The sequence below is a fragment of the Drosophila willistoni genome, chromosome 3R, assembly GCF_018902025.1.
Source record: "Drosophila willistoni isolate 14030-0811.24 chromosome 3R, UCI_dwil_1.1, whole genome shotgun sequence".
NCBI lineage: Eukaryota > Metazoa > Arthropoda > Insecta > Diptera > Drosophilidae > Drosophila > Drosophila willistoni.
The window spans coordinates 758,110-777,164 of record NC_061086.1 but is presented as its reverse complement, the minus strand read 5'-3'; the positions used below and the strand labels follow the sequence as shown (position 1 = coordinate 777,164).

Here is a 19,055-nt window from a genome sequence, read left to right as displayed (position 1 = left end):
TCCAAATTAGGAACAGTCTGTTAACACTGTTGCCATGTCGTTATTCAAAGTCTGGCAGCTCAAGTACATGGTGTGACCATATTTAGCCATACGACAAATGCAGAAAATATTTTAAAAGAGCGGAAATGTTAAGTATTTTTTATTAACTTAACATTGCGTTTGGCAATTTAAAAAATGTCTGGAGAAAAACGTATATTAGTTTTGAAATAAAATTGGCATTTGAATGAATGACATTTTCAATTACAAAATTATACGAATATTCAATTTGATGATAACGAAAATATCGTATATTGCTGCCGATCGATGATGTTACTTTTAAATTTATTTCATTTTCTTAATTTTAATATGATGATTTCTAAATGTGATATATTAGGGACGAAGAGTCCTTATTACAAAAACACCGCAAAAATAGAAAGAAAGTAGATTTGGGGGTCAAAAAGTTTCATTTCTTTTGATTTTCCTCGTGTTTCAAAGACATCAATCCTTTTTTTGATGTCCAAGCAACAGTCAAAGTTTTAAATAACAAGTGTAACAATAATTTGTAATTTTCTAAATCTGAAGAGTGCCTCTAAGATTAAAAAAAAATTTTATTCAGTAGTTGTAAACGGTTCAATATTGCACAAAAGTGATTTTCCACGTAAAGTAATAAATGGTTTGCGTCAGTCATCAAGCGAAAAAAGTAGTTGGAGAAAGTTCGATGACCTGATTGATTGCACATACTTATAAAATTTTATTTTGCTTCCGAAAATCGAATTTATGACTTCGGAAATGCTCATATACAAAATAAAGAAAAATTGTCATTTTTATCTGAAATAATGATCAAATTAAAAAAAAAAACTCAAGAACTTTGCCTTCTATGGAACCCAAATCAAGAGACACTTCTGGCGTAACATAGCGTTGCTTGATCCAAGTCTGCGCAACCGTGATAAAAATACATGAATTAATTAAGTATCTTTGGTAAGAAAAAAATATAAAATTAGGATGAATGGAGTTGGTAGAAAGCAGAAATTTTTCTATTCGTTCCACCAGTTTTGTCCATATTCGCACTGATTTTCATCAAAGTTTCTTATGACTTTGTCCGAACTGCCAATTTTTCTGGTCGAAAACAGTGACTTTTCTAAATAACTTCGTTACTTTTAAGATCTGATCAAGATCGCGTGACTATATCATATAGCTCCCATAGGATCGATCGGTCGAAAACAGTGTCTTTTCTAAATAACTTCATTACTTTTAACACGATTGCTTTCAAATTAAATATTTGTCAGCTTAATATATCTGTTAGTGAATGTGCCGATTTGATACAGATCAAGTAACTAGATATAGTTACTGTTTTCCACCGATCGTTCTATATTATCCCCAGCTCCCATAGGAGCGATCGGTGGAAAACAGTGACTTTGATCAATATCTTCGTTATTTCCTATGCTAAGATTGTAGGCCTTTCTTTCGCAAATATTAGCCTTTTTAGATAAAACGTTTTTCCACTTTAATGGCTATAGGTAAAGAAATAGTTACCAAAAAAGTTGCCAGGGTATACAAACTTTGACGTGGTCGAAGTTAGCCCCGGCCCTCTGGTTATACCATACACCCATAGGGTGAATTGGTATATTAAAGTCGCCAAAATGTATGTAACAGGCTGAAGGAAGCATCTCCGACCCCACAAAGTATATATATTCTTGATCAGGATCAACAACCGAGTCGATCTAGCCATGCCCGTCTGTCCGTCCTTCCGTCTGTATGAACACGCAGATCTCGGAGACTATAAGAGCTAGAGCCAAATTTGGTATGTAGACTCGTGTGGTATGTAAATATATAGAGTTAATTGGAATTTTGGCCACGCCCCCTTACGCCCCCAGAATTTACATAAAACTGTTTTTCTTAAAAAGTGTAGCAGATAGAGACATCAAATTTGGTTTATATACTCGTTTAGTAAGCGCGCAAACTTCCGCGCTTCCGCCCCGGAATTTACATAAAACAGATTTTCTTAAAAACTATGAAAGCTACCGACATTAAATTTCGTATGTAAGCTAGCTTAATAGACGCGCAGATATTGACTATTTAAAAATTTTGCCACGCCCATTTCCGCCCCCGCAAATTAAACAAAACTGATTTTCTCCAAAACTAACAAAGCTATAGTCACCAAATTTAGTATGTATACTGGCTTAGTATGCGCGCAGAATACATATATTTTAATATGTTGCCACGCCCACTTCCGCCTCCATAATTTAGAAAAAACCGATTGGCTCTTGTAATTTTTTGTCCATCGCGATCAAATTTGGCAGACTAATAAATCTTATCTATTTCTATCAAACTACCAAATTTCATTGAAATCGGACTAGAAACATGAAAAATATACGTATGAACGTATTTTGCTACGCGATCCATAAGGGCAGAATTGGCCGTTGGCTAGTGGCGGCGCTAGAGTGCTCGTGTGTTTGTAGAATGAGCGAGATAGCATATGGTATGAGGTATGTTAAAACAATTTAATATACATCCATTTGGTTTTCGAAATTTTAAATATTTGTTTCACCTGGTGTATAGTATACCCAAGTCGGCGAGACGATTTACTTACTTCATTATACCATACACCCATAGGGTGAAATGGTATATTAAAGTCGCCAAAATGTATGTAACAGGCAGAAGGAAGCATCTCCGACCCCACAAAGTATATATATTCTTGATCAGGATCAACAACCGAGTCGATCTAGCCATGTCCGTCTGTCCGTCCGTCCGTCCGTATGTCCGTATGAACACCTAGATCTCGGAGACTGTAAGAGCTAGAGTCACCAAATTTGGTATGTAGACTCGTGTAGTATGTAGAGTGATCAAGTTTATATCAAATTTTTGCCACGCCCCTTTCCGCCCCCGCAATTTAAAAAAAACGGTTATCTCAAAAACTATTCCAGCTAGAGACACCATATTTGGTATGTATATTCGCTTAGTAAATGCACACATTTTAAATGTATAAAAATTTTGCCAAGCCCTTCTCCGCCCCCGTAATTTGAAAAACTTGATTATCTCCCGTATTTTTTTACCGTATGCAATCAAATTTGGCACAATTACATTTAATACTAATATCTAGCACAATACCAAATTTGATCAAAATCGGACAAAAAACAGTCGAGTTATGCATATAAACGTTTTTCCATAAGGCCGGAGTTGGTCGTTGGCTGGTGGGGGCGCTAGGGTGCTCGTATGATTGAGTGAGCGAGATACTAAGATATGCTTGTAAGAAGCATGTGAAAATGCATTTGTTTAATAAAGTTGAAATATTTGCTTTACTGGTGTATGGTATACCTAAGTCGGCGAGACGACTTACTTACTTCATTTTTTTTTGCTACCGCTCTCATCATATTCATTTTTGATATTACTATGTTAAAATAAATAATTTTGTTTAAGAATAATATTGATTAAACTAATAAGAAAATAGGAATAACAATCTCTAAAATACAATAATAATTTAAGTTTATTTGAGAATAAGTTTAATAAAGATTTGGGTAAGACTAACTTAAACATATATACATACATACATTGTCTTTTATTATTATAAATAAAACCTTTGAACGCTTGTAGCAAATAGCATGAAGAGTCTAAGTGTTGTTTTTTAGTTGCAGGGTACTTACGTATTCAGTAACTTATTAAATATGTGTCTTAATCTAAATAATGATCATAAATATATTTTAGAGGCATAAAGATTTCATTCAAGGTGTTTGTCCGTAGTCAGTAATCGTTTGATTTGATATAACATTTTATGCTTTTCAGTAATCAGTTACTATGTGAAACAGCTGTTTTTAATCTATGAAATTCTTTTACATGCTGCATAGGAAACATATGCAAACATATGTATGTATGTATGTATGTATGTAGTCTCGGGTTTTTTCAGTTTGGTTTTTATGCAGTTCGGTATCACCATAAATATTATGATATAAAATCGATATGCCAATATCGACGATAGTTTAACCATTTCGTGGATTATCTTTTTTTCGACTTCCGGGGCGGTATAAAGTGCGGAGAGAAAAAACAAAAAATTTGTAATTTCATTTTACTCTCATAAACTTGCATTGCTTTATTTTACATATTTTATATATCTCCTATAACAGTATCAAACAGAGTAAAACGTTACAAAGACGTAACGGAATCAAGTACGTTAAAAGCGACCTCTAGCAAAATTGTAAAGAGCTTCACCAAGCAGTTGAAGCGAGGACCTTGAAATAAAAGACCGTTGGGGAATAGATTTCCATTCCAGCATCAGGTACACACGGACCAGGTTTAGTCGCAGAAAGTGTATATTGATTCAACTTACCTTCACACCCACGCAGTGCTTTGTAGACGTACAGCCTTAGCGAGAGTGCCTATTCTGTGAAATTTCGGCAGTAATACATACAAGCCCAACTTTAATAAAAAGTGTTTAATTTCTAGTGTGCCTATTGTTAAATTGAGGCGTGGATTGAAGTACAGGCAAGTAATACTTGACATATCGAAGTTATGTATGAAATTGCGCTCGCCTACTCACTTGTGCCTCCACTTCCTTTGTCTCGTGTGCGCATGGCTGGCCAAGGAATGTGGATATGAGGATTTATCGCATACTAGCGGACTTAAACCTTTCAGTATTTGAAAGGATAATTTTATTTTGTATCAATTTACCGAGCACACCTATATTTTATTACTGAAAGATATTTAAAAATATCTACAACGACGTCAGATATTTTCGTTTTATAAAATCCACAATTCTTACATACATACATATGTACATACATATATACATATGTACATTCTTTCATCCATGCTTACAAATTTAAATTAGCTTATTAAACATGTTTCATTTTCGATATTAAAATTTATTTACTTATTTTATTTTCAAATGTTAAAAAACAAAATATATCTAAGTTAAAACAAGAAAAACCGAAAAAAAAATTGCCAACATAGTCAGTTGCGTCATTGACAATTCCAGAAAAGTTATATCTTATCAAATCAAATACATCATTTGATTATCATTTTTAATATTTTGCATTAGAGAAGATACAATTTTGCAGATATACATTTGGTGGTTAATTTTTGACATATACTGAAATGGCTGATACATGTGAATCTTTCCCCCCCTACTTCGAAGTGCAAGCGGCATCAGGTGGAGAACCAGCTTTTGCTTATCATATGTATTTACATATATGGAATGGCAAAAGACCCGAAGTTTATACAAAAAGTAAATCAACCAAAAGAAATAAAATTTAGAAAATTATGAGCACCAATGCACTTTTTATATGCACAAAATACTTATTTGTCCAGCACCTGCACATTGAATCGCACCCCGGGACCCACAAATACATATGTATATTACTCTTAGATCACCGGGTAACTATGTGTATTATATAGCTGGAGAGGCTTAAGATTAAAATTAAATTTTAAATTTTTTTTACACTGCGACAAAGTAAAAACTTGTTTTTGTTTTTAGGTAATAAACATATTTTTCTGTTGCTCTTTTCTTATAACTAAATCTGATCTAAAGGTAAAATTGTATATTAAAGTTGATGAAAATGTTTCTGATCCTACATAGTATATATGTATGTATGTACATATATTGATCATCATCAACAGCAACGGCATCAACGATGTATGCTAAATACTAAAAGCTAGATATTAAAAACTATAAAAGTCACCAAACCTTGGGGTTTGGGCTTCTTCTGCAAACTTTAATCAATCAATCAATAGAGGAATTATTTTAATCAATATTTATCGATATCAAGTAGTGAACTATATTTTATAAAAGTAAGACAACAAATACAAACGTTTCTCACCATAAGGGTGGAGTTGGTCGTTGAATCGCTTAAGTCCATATGAGCTTGTAAGGTAAATAATTATTAAGCATATGTAAAAAGTTTGTTATAAATAAATTAAGTAGGTATACATATACTAATACAAAATCTTACAAAAATATCAAAATTTCGGCACGGTGAGAAATAGCACCGCCTGCAATTAAACTCACCCAAGGGCGTAAGCAGAGTGGGGCAAGTAATTTTAGAAAGACAGGCCAAACAATCATATTTACAAAAAACGCAGGGTGCGTTTTATTAGAAACCCTAGTTTTATACATGCGGTGATTAAAATCAGCCAAGCCTAAATAAATTGTCGTAACTTACCTTAATACACTTATGTACTTTTATAAAATGCAAGTTATATACGCCTACTTATTTATATTTTTGCAAACAGAGTATATTCATTTGGGTGTGCAACACATAAAACAAAGCAACTCCGACAATACAAAGTATTTATATACTTATAGCAAACTAGACGAGTTCATATAGCCCCATGTACGTCTTTATGTCAGTCCTTCTATCCTCGAATTAAGCCGGGTCGCCCCACTATCACATGAACTTTATGACATAAACCTTTCATAGGAACAATCGATTAAAAATAGTGTGCTTTATCAATATCTTCGCTATTTTCAAATTGATTATCGTAAAAATTAATGCTTGTCATATACACCGTAATGGGAAAAATTGGAATGTGAAAAATTTAGCTCCCGCAGAAATAATTACTTAGGTCAGAAAACTGCTTTGATTCTTATGCCAATGAGTAAACAGGTTTGTGGCGCGGTCTTTTTAGATCAATTGGTTTTTTTTTTTCATTTTGACGCTTGTATGTAAATAACGGGTATTACAAAACCTTGTTAAGGTATATAAACTTCAGCTCCGTCCCTCTGGTTTAAATAATAACCCAATAATCCGGAAAAATATTGGATAACACAACATATAACATTTTTATACCATGCACCTATAAGAGATATACATATGCACACATATCCAATAATTACACTGTGATAGTCGAAAAAAAAGACATGGCAAAATTCGATGGTTTCACCCTATTTCGGGTCCTGCGAATCGAACTTCATCATTAGTTTTTTAAGTTATCACGATGGTTTCATACAAAATTTTTTCCGGAAGTTTTTTATCACATTTGCCATTTTTTCAAAAAGGATGTTTTTTTCATTTGCTTCTAACTTCTAAAATATTAATTTTTTTACAAACTTTCTTCAGCAACTTTTATACCCTTGCACCAGGGCCGTCGAGAAGATATCAGGGCCCGGTGGTAGTAAGCTACGGGCCGAAAGATCTTGATCAAATTTGGCAGATTTGTTTATGGGTGTAATAAACTCACCAATATTAAATTATGACAATAGCTCAGAAAATAATGAAGTTATTGAGAAAATAACTTTATTAACGCGTCTCGTCATGCTGATCAAAAATATATATACTTTATATGGTCGGAAATGCTTCCCTCTATGCGTTGGACACTTCTGACCAAAATAAATATACCATTTTTGCAAGGGTAAAAAATTAAATTTGATTAAATGGTTATATTATAAATTGTAAATTAGATAGGTCTGGTGTTTCTTCTGCTGCCATTGAGCATAGTAAATTCTCACATTAGGATCCAGATTCGAATGGAAAATTTTCAATATCAGCAAAATGCGAGAAAGAAAACATAAAAAAAATTGGGTCAAGATTCGTTTTTTTACATTTTCTCCCAAAGCTCGGGAACGGACGGACTTAGAGGCTAGATGTCTTCCCAACATTTGTAGCTCTTTTAATTTTAAGAAACGTTGCTGAAGAAAGTTTTTTAAAATTTTGTAAAAAAATTAATATTTTAGAAGTTAGAAGCAAATAAAAAAAACATCCTTTTCGAAAAAATGGCAACTTTGATGAAAAACTTTCGGAAAAAATTTTGTATGAAACCATCGTGATAACTTAAAAAACTAATGATGCAGTTCGATTCGCAGGACCCGAAATAGGGTGAAACCATCGAATTTTGCCATGTCTTTTGTTTCGACTATCACAGTGTTATTTCTACATTTTTTGAAAATGTCCTTTTCTTTATTAGAGATAATCGTAATTGCATGCGATGATAAAGTTAATTTTTTAATTTTGTATGGTATCGAACAATTCTAAGTAATTCTATATGAAACAACACTTCCCTGGTTGACAGATATATATTCCGAGGCCGGTTGGGATCTGAATACTAAATACTTGTGTCAATGCAAGTATAGAAAACGATTGTCGGGACTTACAAGCGTCACTAGATCTGGGACTTGAGCAGGTTCTTCAAAGATGCTGGTAGGTACATATTATGTTCTGTTGAATCGAATACTGACGTCAGTCTGCATTTAGTTGCAGATTAGGGCCCTACACATAGATTACTTGGTCATTTTGATATGCCTTCTACTAGGCAAAAGTAATGCAAATTATTTGAATGGGCGCAGTCGCGACTACGCTGGAGAAAGTAGTAGTGCCGGTAAAGACGTTGGAACAGTGGCAGTTGGAGAAGTTTTCGTCCCGAAAACATTTCCACTCGGTTCCCAGGAGCCGACATGCGAGGAGTTACGCGCCATGTGGATGTTAGTCCTTGAATGCCATACACAATTTTGACTAGCTAATGTTGACCATCTCACCTTTCATTAGATTTTCTAAACGACAATCTCGAGCTGCAGAAATAACCAATGAAATACCCACCTATCGAGACCCCTTCACGTACAATGTTTGGGAACCACTTTATTCCAATTCTCGTATGCTTGGCTCGTAAGTACAGTTAGTACACAGCAAAAAAAAGGATTTTTAATTTACATATATTTTTTTACATATTGCTGTGCTCTTCTATATTTGTTAACCAACATAATGATTTAGGTTTCGAATGGGGGCAAGAGAACGGGCGCGTTCACCTGTGTTTGGTCGTGTGGTGAGCCGCGAGCCCGTAATGCCCTCACGAGTATCTTTCGAACACCGTCAGCGGCTTGTAGATCCCGCAGGGCCCACTAATCCTGGTTTGGCATCGTCTAATCAAGCTCGTTTGTATGGTTCGGAAACTCGGCCACAAAATGGACTTACTGTTTCCTCGTCGGCCCGCAGAGCAAGCAAAAACAGATATATGGGGGTACCAGCTGCAAATATGCAAGGGAGTGGTGGAAACACTGGTGGGAACCAAAACTCTGTAGCTGTTCAAGGAAGCTTTCAAAAGCTAAAAGAGCTGATTTGGACTGAAAGGGCAAAGGAGTTAACACAGCAAAGACGAGATGAAGAAATGGCTGCACGCGTGGCCGTACTTAAGGAAATCGCCAATGGACAAAAGTGAGCATTATTTCCCAAAAACTAAAATCCAAAAAACTATGACTAACTCTGACTAAATGCAGCTCCATTTACAGTATTCAACCGGCATACAAATCTCAGCCTACGTTCAATACACAATCGGATTCAATACTTGTAGATGACGAGAATCGCAGCCCAGATGGAAGTGGTCATGATTATGCTGACATTGGTCGAGCTCGAAAGCCGATACCAAGTGAGCAAATGCCCAACAACAAAAACGTAAATAGCCAGAATAATGTCCGGGCGTCTACTCGCCGTATTGGCCACTCGTTGGCTGCCCATAATAGTGGCGGCAAACAGATCCCAAAGGAGGGCATATTCTCGTCGAACTCAGGTCGGTCTGCTAGAATTAGAATTCCAGCTACTGAAGAGTACTCAGGCGATCTGCTTGAAAAGGATCAAGATCAAACTGTAATCGGCATACCTAGAACATATCCGATTCGACAATCTCATTTTAGAGAAAGAAATCGTTCACTTTTCAAACAGGTGCGTAATAACTTATTCCTAATCGAATATCAATAAGTACATTTAAACTTATTAATGTGTGTTTTGTTAGTTTTCTCCAAGCAATCAGTTTCAGCGCAATACAAGGGGTCAACCTACAAGTGTGGATGAACCAGCATCCCAATCACAAAACGTAAAAACAAAATATTATGTACATCAGCGACCTCCACTTCCCATCGAAAACAGATTGATTCCAAGCAACTTATTTTATTTCAAAAACTTTAATGGTCTGGGTTTGGCGAACGCAGATTTTGAGCAATCGCCTGTCCCTTTGATGTCTTCAGATCGAGAACAAGATCCAAAAACTGATCATTATGGAGTCGATGTTGAATTGCAAGACGATCATGAATATTAATTCAACGGTCCATATAAAATCTCAACCCCAATCAAAATCCAGATCCGATGTACGTAATAATTGCCAAAGCATTTACTGTGCATGTGTGAAATTTAAAATATCCGTATATGTATATCACCGGAAATAACGGAAGTAATTGTTCGAGACTATCATATCTACCGCTCTAATTTTTTATCAGGGAATTCTTCCAATGTTCAACAAAAAAAAAAAACAGTACACGTAAAGAAAACTTTTATGGGAAAATAATCGAAATGGTTGTCAATTTAAACAAAAGTTTGAACTGCGGAGAATATATATAGAGCGAAGCTTAAACAGGTCGTTATTGTCATATCTAATCCTAGTGAATGTATATTATATATTTTGTTATGATAAGATTGCACATACCATATCTGATTGAAACCAGGAGTGCAGAGCTCGAATTCATGGGTAGAATTATTGGCATTAATTTGATTATACCATTTAAAAATGGAATACAAAGGATTTCCCAGACTTTCCTTAAAGGTTCGGAATACTTGGATGGCTTCATCCGTTTGAAAATTTGAAATTATACCACTTATTTCCTGTACTACCAATGTACCTATTACTATCCGATAAAAACACAAGGATTCACTCATATCAACAAACTAGTTAGTCAAAAACCTCACCAATAAATACGCGGGATTTTAAAGTCCCGTTATCACAGCTAAAAAGAATATATCAAATGACAATGCATAAATATTAATCTAACTAGATATGAACTTACAGGCTTCATTTATTTTGGGTAATAACAACCTCAATCTTACAAAAAAGTGTGCGTCGTCAACTACTACGTGTGCGCGTTGTTGTAATTTGAATAATTGGTGTCCCAATCATTGAAATCGAAACATTCTTTGGCCTATCCGGAACACGTTTCGGTTTCTGTATCTAGTATGATCTTAAATAGTGCACTCATATATCTTTCTATATACATATTTAATATAACATACAATCTACATTTTATGAAAGGATTAAAAGATTTAGTTAGTTTGAAAATAAGTTCAAGTGTAAATAAGTACATATATACATATATATATATATAGGTATATTCATTCGAATATGAATATATATATACATATATATATATATATATATATATATATTGATTCGAATATATTTATTGACAATACATAAATACATATGTGCCATATGCATCATTTGATTGTGAGTTCCGTGACAATAATAAAATAATTTTATAATAATCATATAATATATACATATGTGTATATATACTACTTACTGTATACATACCTAGTATCTATGTATATCTACAAAAAATGTAAGTTGTCTACGCATGGTTGATGTTTTAACGGGGAATATTAAACAAATTAACAAATAAAATTGTAACTTACGAAGTTATTGTGAATCTTATTGTAAAATATAAATATTGTATATTTCTCAAAATAAAAAAATATCGTGTGGTCAGAGCAATTAAATGATCGTGTAAGCTTCCTTCAATTTTAGCATACTTCTAATTAATACTAGTAATAACGAACGAGCTTTATACATACATACGTTTTGGTCCTGTGGGATTTCTAATAACACAGGGGGTGCTGATCACGGCCCTGTATTCAGTTGTTGCCCCTCACGACAGGATTTCGAAAAAAAATGTATATATCAAAATGGCCCCATTTTCAATATTTTCTAGTATAATATAAACCAGTTATTATACTCAAAACGTTATTATTTTAACCTATTAATATATTAGGTATGATTTAAACGCAATTTACACAAAATCAAAGAGGCATTTCTTTGTTATCATGCATATTATCATGCACTTTGGATATGGTTCCAAAATTAGTAAAATTCGAACCAAAAAGTATGCTATAGGGATTCGAAGCATTTGCAACTTGTTAATTTTAAAAAACTATTGTAATTTTATGAATCTAACAAATTGTTTATAAGTATTGTTGGCAAACAACAGCTATTTTTCTTAAACAAGAAATTCTACAATTCATTAAAAATGTAGAAAAACAATTTTTAACTTTATGTAGTATACTTTTGGGTGCCTATTTTCCAACCCTGATGAACAAAAACTGAGTATGCAGTCAGAATCAGCGTACCCGAATTAGTTAAAAACACCTCTCAGGTTAACGTCACCAAAAATCATGTCGGCCTGTGTAATCGGCTAGGAAGCAGTTCTTGAGCCAGAAGTTAGCAATACCCCCGCTTTACATACAAAATATATAGTAAGTCCCGGAAGAATCAAGAAATTGGGCAATACATATATAGTACATACATTTATTTTACTTTAACAAACCAATCATTCCTACTTACATTAACCCTTAAATTTGCATTTTTGAATTGGATAATATAAAAATACACATTTAAATAATGATTTTGGTTCGGATCAATTGAAATAGTTGTAATGCACTCCGACGTTTGGTACACCCAAGGTGGTAGGCACATAAGTGGATCCAGTAGCACATTTCAAGCAATTACGTTTCAGTGCCGGTCTTTGCTTCGATTTTGATCCATGGCAGTGCATAGCAAAGCGCAGTTCCTCAGCCATTTCCGAACACAGTGATTGGTTTTCGGTGTGGAGGTTTTTCTTGGAGTTCCAACAAAACTCAAAGATTGCCACAACTACGGCAAGCGCTAGTCCGCACAGAAGAACAACAAACACGCCACCTGAAAACGATAATAGATTGGAAACTGAGAACGATAAAGACTTGGGGGCTTAAGTTGTGTACCGATGTTTTCAACGCCTAAAGCATTAGCTTTAGACTCCTTGCTTTTGTCATCTCTGTTACAAACGTCGCCAGTATTTTTCCACCACTTGTCGTAAAGTATCTGAATAATGCCTTTTTCTTGTAGCTCCAAGATGGCCAAGCTTATTTTGTCCCTCCAAATTGATCCCTTAGGTGTAGCAATACCATAACCTGTGCAGATATGTATGTTTAGTTTACATATTTTCAAACTCGATTTGAAAAAAAACTAAAGTTTTTTAAAAATCTATAGAGATCTGGTGACGGACAATAGTTCAGCATTTGATCTCCAATTAAAACTATTGTTCTAAAAGTCAACTAACCCTTAGAGTCCAGAAGGCCACCTATTTGGGTTAGATTACAATCCCGCTGAACTGCGTAGTCTAGCATGGTCGATTCCATAAGAAAAGCGTAGTTGCCTTCCATCACCCGTTTTATGCCATCTTCGTAAGTTTTAACAAACACATTGGACTTTCGATTCTCCATGTACCGCCACATTTTTTGATATATCCCAATTTTGGAATCCTATAAATGGTGTTTTATTAAGATCAAACAGTTCTGCAAATGCAAATACTTTCCCTAAAAAATGTCATTGTAGAGCCTCCCTCTAAAGTTCCATAGGAAATCTCTGTCTGTTCAGCCAAATCGGACGCGCTTTCAATGGGGGAAATCATTCGTTCTACGGTTAAAAATGCAGCCAGATTGGCAGTGTACGATGATATTATAATTAGACAGAAGAAGAACCAACAGCCGCCAACAATTCGAGTAGACGTTGCCTGTGAACGAAAAAAACTCGATAATAACAGATTTGCCATATCCTGTATCAGAAGGGACGAATTTAAACATAACACTTCCTCTACATAGGTAGATCGCCTTTTTGTTATAAAAGATTTTTTTTCTACATACTTGTCTCTGCATTTGAACTTTAACGATGATAAAAATATTGCATTCCAAATCTCAAAGAATTGAAGATGTATGCTTCATCAATGTTGATGAAAGAAGTACTGGGAAAAATTGATTCTGATTATAATGACGATGCAGAATATAATCAGTTTTGGAAACACATGAAATAATTTTCAAAGGTGGTCGTTAAGGAATTGTTTTTGAAGAGGTGGGTCGTGGCTTTTAATCACATGTTTAAGTAACTCAAATAGTAATGATTTTATGTACCCTGGGATATAGGTCGGACCCTTGCTGCATCAAAGCCCCAATAGCAAACCAAAAACTATTCTTTAAAGTGAAATCGTTTTGTATGCTTATTAATTCCACGGTTTCAGAATCGCAATCTGATGTGACTTCATCAAAACCAACTTCCTTGGCATCAACAAATTCTGCTTGCGCTTTCTCATCTAAATCGAACACTACATTTTCCTCTTGGTCTGATTTTAGGGAGGCATTCCGCCTTTGATCATGGCTCATTTCAGTGTGTCCATTATTCCGCTCCTTGATGCTGGGCAAGTAAGTTAGTTCCAAGTGGTCTTCATTATAATGTGTTTTGCGAATCTTGTGTATTATATGGTCGCAGGCCATAGAGCAGGGCGGCTTTGAATTAACCCATTCCACAGGTGATAAACGAGCCACTATCCAAATGCAAATGGATACAAGAATGTATCCAAATGCTATATATACCCATATTTCAATGGCAAGTGGATTCATAAACGAGAAAAATTTCGTTTGAGCTCGATCTGATATCTGTAAAACATTTATAATTGCTTTAACCTTAGAGTAGTTCGTGTTGAGGAAAGGTACATAACGACGCATACAAAGGGACGGATAAGAAAGCAGAAAATTCGCGGTGTTTTCACTCATACCTTTGGATTCAGTCCTGAGCCTTGGCGCAAGAATGTTCCAGTAATGAACCAAAAGCTGTTCGATATGGTAAACTGGTTCACCACAATATCCGTTTCCTTGTAGCACGGGTGGGGGTTTTTCCACTCATAGGGCGAGAATCTGGCCATGACGAAAAGCGCGAAGGATACTAATATATAAGCAGCTAGCACATACAGCCATATCTCAATGGCCAACGGGTTCATAAAGGAAAACAGTCTGGTGGGTTGACTTGTTGGAACCTATTAAAGTGATTCACATAAAATTAATCCTACAGTATAAATAACTACAACCAATTATCAAGTATCGCAAAAGCTGTGCCAAGCCAACGGGAATGCATGGAACGAATGAATTTAATGACACACAAAAAGCCATACCTTAAACAGAATTCCAATACCCAGGTTCATAAATGGCTTGGTAAAGTCTATAACACTTTCACGTGCATAGTTGATAGTCATAGAGGCGACGGCCAGATCAGCCCGCTACAGAATTGTGAAATAAAAAATATATATATAAAGTACATTAACTTAACGATCAAAACTTACTCTTTCCATCAGTTCCTGAACAATACCGTTCCAAGAATTGGTTTCTGGTATGTAAACCCCATACATATTATCCGGCACAAGTTCAATTTTGTACTGGAACCCCACCTGCTGAGCAATGGCCTTCAGCAAGTCAATACAAAATCCCTCAAATCTAGCGTTTCCAGTTAGATTGGCGTCCTCCTTTACCATAACATACGGCCTTTCCTGCAACAGGTTCAATCGAATATTACGTGGAACTCCCTATTCAATTTTACACACTTCTCGAGTCATAACCACCAGAGTTATGTTTGCGATATTCGAGTCGTAAAATGCTGTTGGGTCTGATATGTTTACGCCTCTGTCGGGCTCCCAATAGCCGACTTTTTGAATTTGTTCCTGCTTTAATTTTAATATGTCTATTTTAAATTTAGTCCGACGTCCTTCTATAAAGTTTACATTGCCGGTTAAGCCATCAACTGTAGCCTTTAAATAGATTCATCGGAAACATTTTCTTCTGCTTTGTTTATAATGAACTTTGTACTTACTGAATTTATATAATTATAAAGGGAGAGACCCTCTCCCCAGGTTTGATCGGAGCTGCAGGATAGGTTCTTAAACGTCAAGGCAAGACCACTATCTGAATGCAACGACTGCAATCCGGCGGCAAAAGTGTAAACCGAATCGAACATAAGAGCTGCCTCGGTCTGAAACCAATCACAGAGTTATAGAACAAAACACGTATTTAGTAGATGTTGTCATGCTTACCTTTAAATACGGTTGTCCATGGATTAGGTCTAGCCCACTATGTTGTAGTTTTTGCATGTGTTCAATGACGTCCAAATAACGCTTACTTCCAACATCAACTAATCGGAAGGCCGTAATATTTACACTATTGTATCTGAAATCTTCCAGGTCATAAGTTTCAAGATCCTATCGATATGGAAACTTTTTGATTATAATAGACTTATATACTTTCAAATTTAAACTTACAAAGGTTGTGAACATGTAGTGATATCGATGGTCGTTCATTTGAAGTTGCAATATCTATAAATTTTTAATAGTGTACTTATATGTATTAGTAATTGAAAAACTCAAACTGTCAAATTGAAGTAACGGCTTAGTTCTGATAAATACTATATGGTAAACCTTAAACATTTAGTTGTGTATTAACAAAAGTACGAATGCGCATTCGCAGAAGTAAGCTGTAAATGTTCGCGACAGATCGGTCTAAAATCTGAGGCTTGAGCAATCCGTCGTATGTAGCAAGTCACTTTATCGTATGTTTATATGACAGATGTATAATAGAAAATAACAAGTTATATTATATATCGAGCCGATCTGGTTGAATCCGAGATGAACAACCAATGCAGTATATAGAAGCTTACACGCAAAATCAGAGCTCTGTAGCTTAAACTGTCAAGAATGAATCGCGTCGATCTAGACGGACGGAAATGAAATATAACCCCGTCTTGTGGTGCTGATCAAGAATTCATATACTTTGCATTGCACACGTCTGACTAAAATAAAACCCTTTTGCAAGGGTATAAAAATCAATATGCCAAGTCAAATGGGATAATTTAAATACTGGTCTATATCGACGATCAGCCACTGTTATCAACGCATTTAAATTTACGTATGTAAATTTAATACATCTTTCTGTTATTAAGCTGGCAAAGGCACAAAAATTAAGCAAGACAAAATACATCACAACTTGTGTAAAGGCCAACTTGTGTACATGTAAAGGCCAAAAAACTAATATTCTAAATTTAAGATTTAGTTTTTTGCCAGACCATTTTTTATTATCATAGTATGTTCTAGAAAGCCAAAAAAATATAAGAAATAACGAAGTCTTGCTAGAATACAAGGTTATGAAACGTTTTTCCGCTATGGCACAAGTACGTAATGAAAGAATAAAATTAAAGTAAGTACTTTGTCTCGCCGACTTCGGTATAAACCAATGTTTTTAATTTATAATATTAAATGTAAGTACACCTCGCTCACTCTTACAAGCACAGGAGCACTCTAGCGTCGCCACCGACCAACAGACGACTCCTCTATTATGTCTTACTTACTTAAAAAACCTGAATAACGTTTATAATGATAACTTGGCTATTTTCAGTACGATACGTTGTTGGGTATTAGAGATACGTTGTTGGGTATTAGTGTGTCAAATTTGCAGTAGTTAAATTCAAAGATAAACCTGCGGGAAATAATCGGTTACATCACATTTGATGGCTTTAACTTTTTTTAGTTTTCGAGAAAATCCGATTTATTAAATTTCCGGGGGCGGAAGTAGGCGTGGCGCACATTTAAAATAAACTCAATTACAGTACGTGATACAAAAGTCTACATGCCGAATTTAGGGGCTCTAGCTCTTAAAGTTTACGAGATCTAGGTGTTCATACGAACAGACGGACGGACATGGCTAGATTGACTCGGCTGTTGTTGCTGATCAAAAATATATACACTTAATAGTGTCGGAAAAGCTTTCTGGTGCCTATTGCAAATATTTTTCCGACTAATTTGTCATTTCACCCTATGGGTGCTAGTTCGGCACGGCCAGAGTCAGCTCGGCCTCTGGTTAATACATCGTTTGTCGTATATTAGATGTAAATATATACTCACTGAGCGAAAAAATTGTTTTATATTGGCTGGATTTGTATCGACTATTATTTTGTAAATCTCTTTTTGACGAATTGCTCGCAAAACTTGCCGATACGTATCCGGACTTGCTTGTCTTATATACATTTCAGTTCTCAACTCCGTTGAAGAGTGCATCAAATTAAAAAGACCTAAAAAAGCAATTAAAGCGGAGGAAGTTTGAGGTTTGAATAATAATGCTAAGCATCTGTCCCATTACCATAATCCTCTTCATAAATAACTGCTACTTTCGTCCAATTGAGATACATCATTAAATCTCGATATGCCATGGTTAGGATGTTGTATGATGGGTAAAGGTTAATGGAGAACTCCTTTCCGTTAGATTCTAAATCTATGCGCACTTCAATGTGAGGTATATCGTAGGCTTCGCATATAGATTGCACATGACCAGCAAGAAGGGAATCTGTGGGACCAAAAATTGCTTGAACCCCTGCGTCCAGCTGGCGACAAACCTTTTTCGTTGTTCGAAAGGAGTCATCTCGTGGCACGTACTCAATATCGTATACCAACTGGGTATTTGGCAAAATTTCCTTTTCTTTATTGATGCGGTATATCGCATATTTAAACGCCGATTCTAGGCTACTCTCTCGTTCGTTTTCCGTGAAAATGGCACCTTAACAAACAAGCAATTATTAGAACAGAAGTGGCCAAGAGAATTCTTTAAATCCGTTTTCACTTACCCACTCGAATTATTGGCGGAAGCGCATTTGCAATTAAAACCATTGACAATATCACGTGTATCAAACAAGCCTTATAAAAAGTGGGGGTGGATGTCCATGTCGCTATGTTTTTTGGAACGCTTTGTTTATATTTTACCCCACACCTACAACAATACACGCAGTATGCACACTCAGAGTGCATGATTAAAATTCGCTCAAGTTCAGCTATTCAGAAAAACACGATGATTAGTTTCTGCGAATTGCAAGTCATCGAAACTGTAGAGATTTATTCGATTTTTTCCGCTTATTTCAAATTACATTAATAATTCGGTCAGTCAATACAACTATTCTGCAAGTTTGTTCTGTCTTTTTATGTTATCCGGACCAGAAAATCAAATTTCCAATATGAAAGTTTTTCAGAGCTTTAAGCTTTACGAATAGGGGTTGATTTTAAAAGCGCTTAAAATATATTCTTTTTGAGTTTCGTTAAAAATAATAAACAAAATATTCGTAAAATATTTTGCATATATGTAAATATGCAAAATATATATCGAAAATGACGTTATCTGTTTCAAATTGTTTGAGAAGCAATATCTCTTATAAAATGCATATTTTCCAGGATCTGCTCATGAAAAACTGAATGACGAATATTTTAACTAAAATGGAAATTA

At 35.1% G+C, this 19,055-nt stretch overlaps 2 protein-coding genes across 5 annotated transcripts; one reads left to right on the top strand and one right to left on the bottom strand.

Moving 5' to 3' along the window:
- Nucleotides 1-5,028: 5,028 nt before the first annotated feature.
- On the top strand, nucleotides 5,029-10,679 carry LOC6651329. 2 transcript variants are annotated; one of them, XM_002072523.4, is made up of 7 exons: nucleotides 5,029-5,197; nucleotides 7,978-8,105; nucleotides 8,160-8,386; nucleotides 8,451-8,567; nucleotides 8,673-9,113; nucleotides 9,188-9,617; nucleotides 9,688-10,679. In XM_002072523.4, exons 2-7 carry the CDS (start codon nucleotides 8,100-8,102, stop codon nucleotides 9,988-9,990), a joined length of 1,524 nt encoding a protein of 507 aa, XP_002072559.2. In that variant the 5' UTR covers nucleotides 5,029-5,197; nucleotides 7,978-8,099; the 3' UTR covers nucleotides 9,991-10,679. The 2 variants fall into 2 exon arrangements, with proteins under 2 accessions (XP_002072559.2, XP_023036280.1); XM_023180512.2 differs by having other exon boundaries at nucleotides 9,176-9,617.
- Nucleotides 10,680-12,232: 1,553 nt separating this feature from the next.
- Nucleotides 12,233-18,757, bottom strand: LOC6651327 (glutamate receptor ionotropic, kainate 2). 3 transcript variants are annotated; one of them, XM_023180701.2, is made up of 15 exons: nucleotides 18,406-18,756; nucleotides 17,925-18,338; nucleotides 17,690-17,856; nucleotides 16,055-16,108; nucleotides 15,830-15,994; nucleotides 15,610-15,768; nucleotides 15,344-15,547; nucleotides 15,086-15,289; nucleotides 14,918-15,022; nucleotides 14,525-14,782; nucleotides 13,884-14,405; nucleotides 13,292-13,489; nucleotides 13,037-13,238; nucleotides 12,699-12,887; nucleotides 12,233-12,636 (listed from the first exon to the last, which is right to left on the bottom strand). In XM_023180701.2, exons 1-15 carry the CDS (start codon nucleotides 18,584-18,586, stop codon nucleotides 12,356-12,358), a joined length of 3,303 nt encoding a protein of 1,100 aa, XP_023036469.1. In that variant the 5' UTR covers nucleotides 18,587-18,756; the 3' UTR covers nucleotides 12,233-12,355. The 3 variants fall into 3 exon arrangements, with proteins under 3 accessions (XP_023036469.1, XP_023036470.1, XP_023036471.1); XM_023180702.2 differs by lacking the exon at nucleotides 14,525-14,782 and having other exon boundaries at nucleotides 18,406-18,757; XM_023180703.2 differs by lacking the exon at nucleotides 13,884-14,405 and having other exon boundaries at nucleotides 18,406-18,753.
- Between the last annotated feature and the right edge of the window lie 298 nt (nucleotides 18,758-19,055).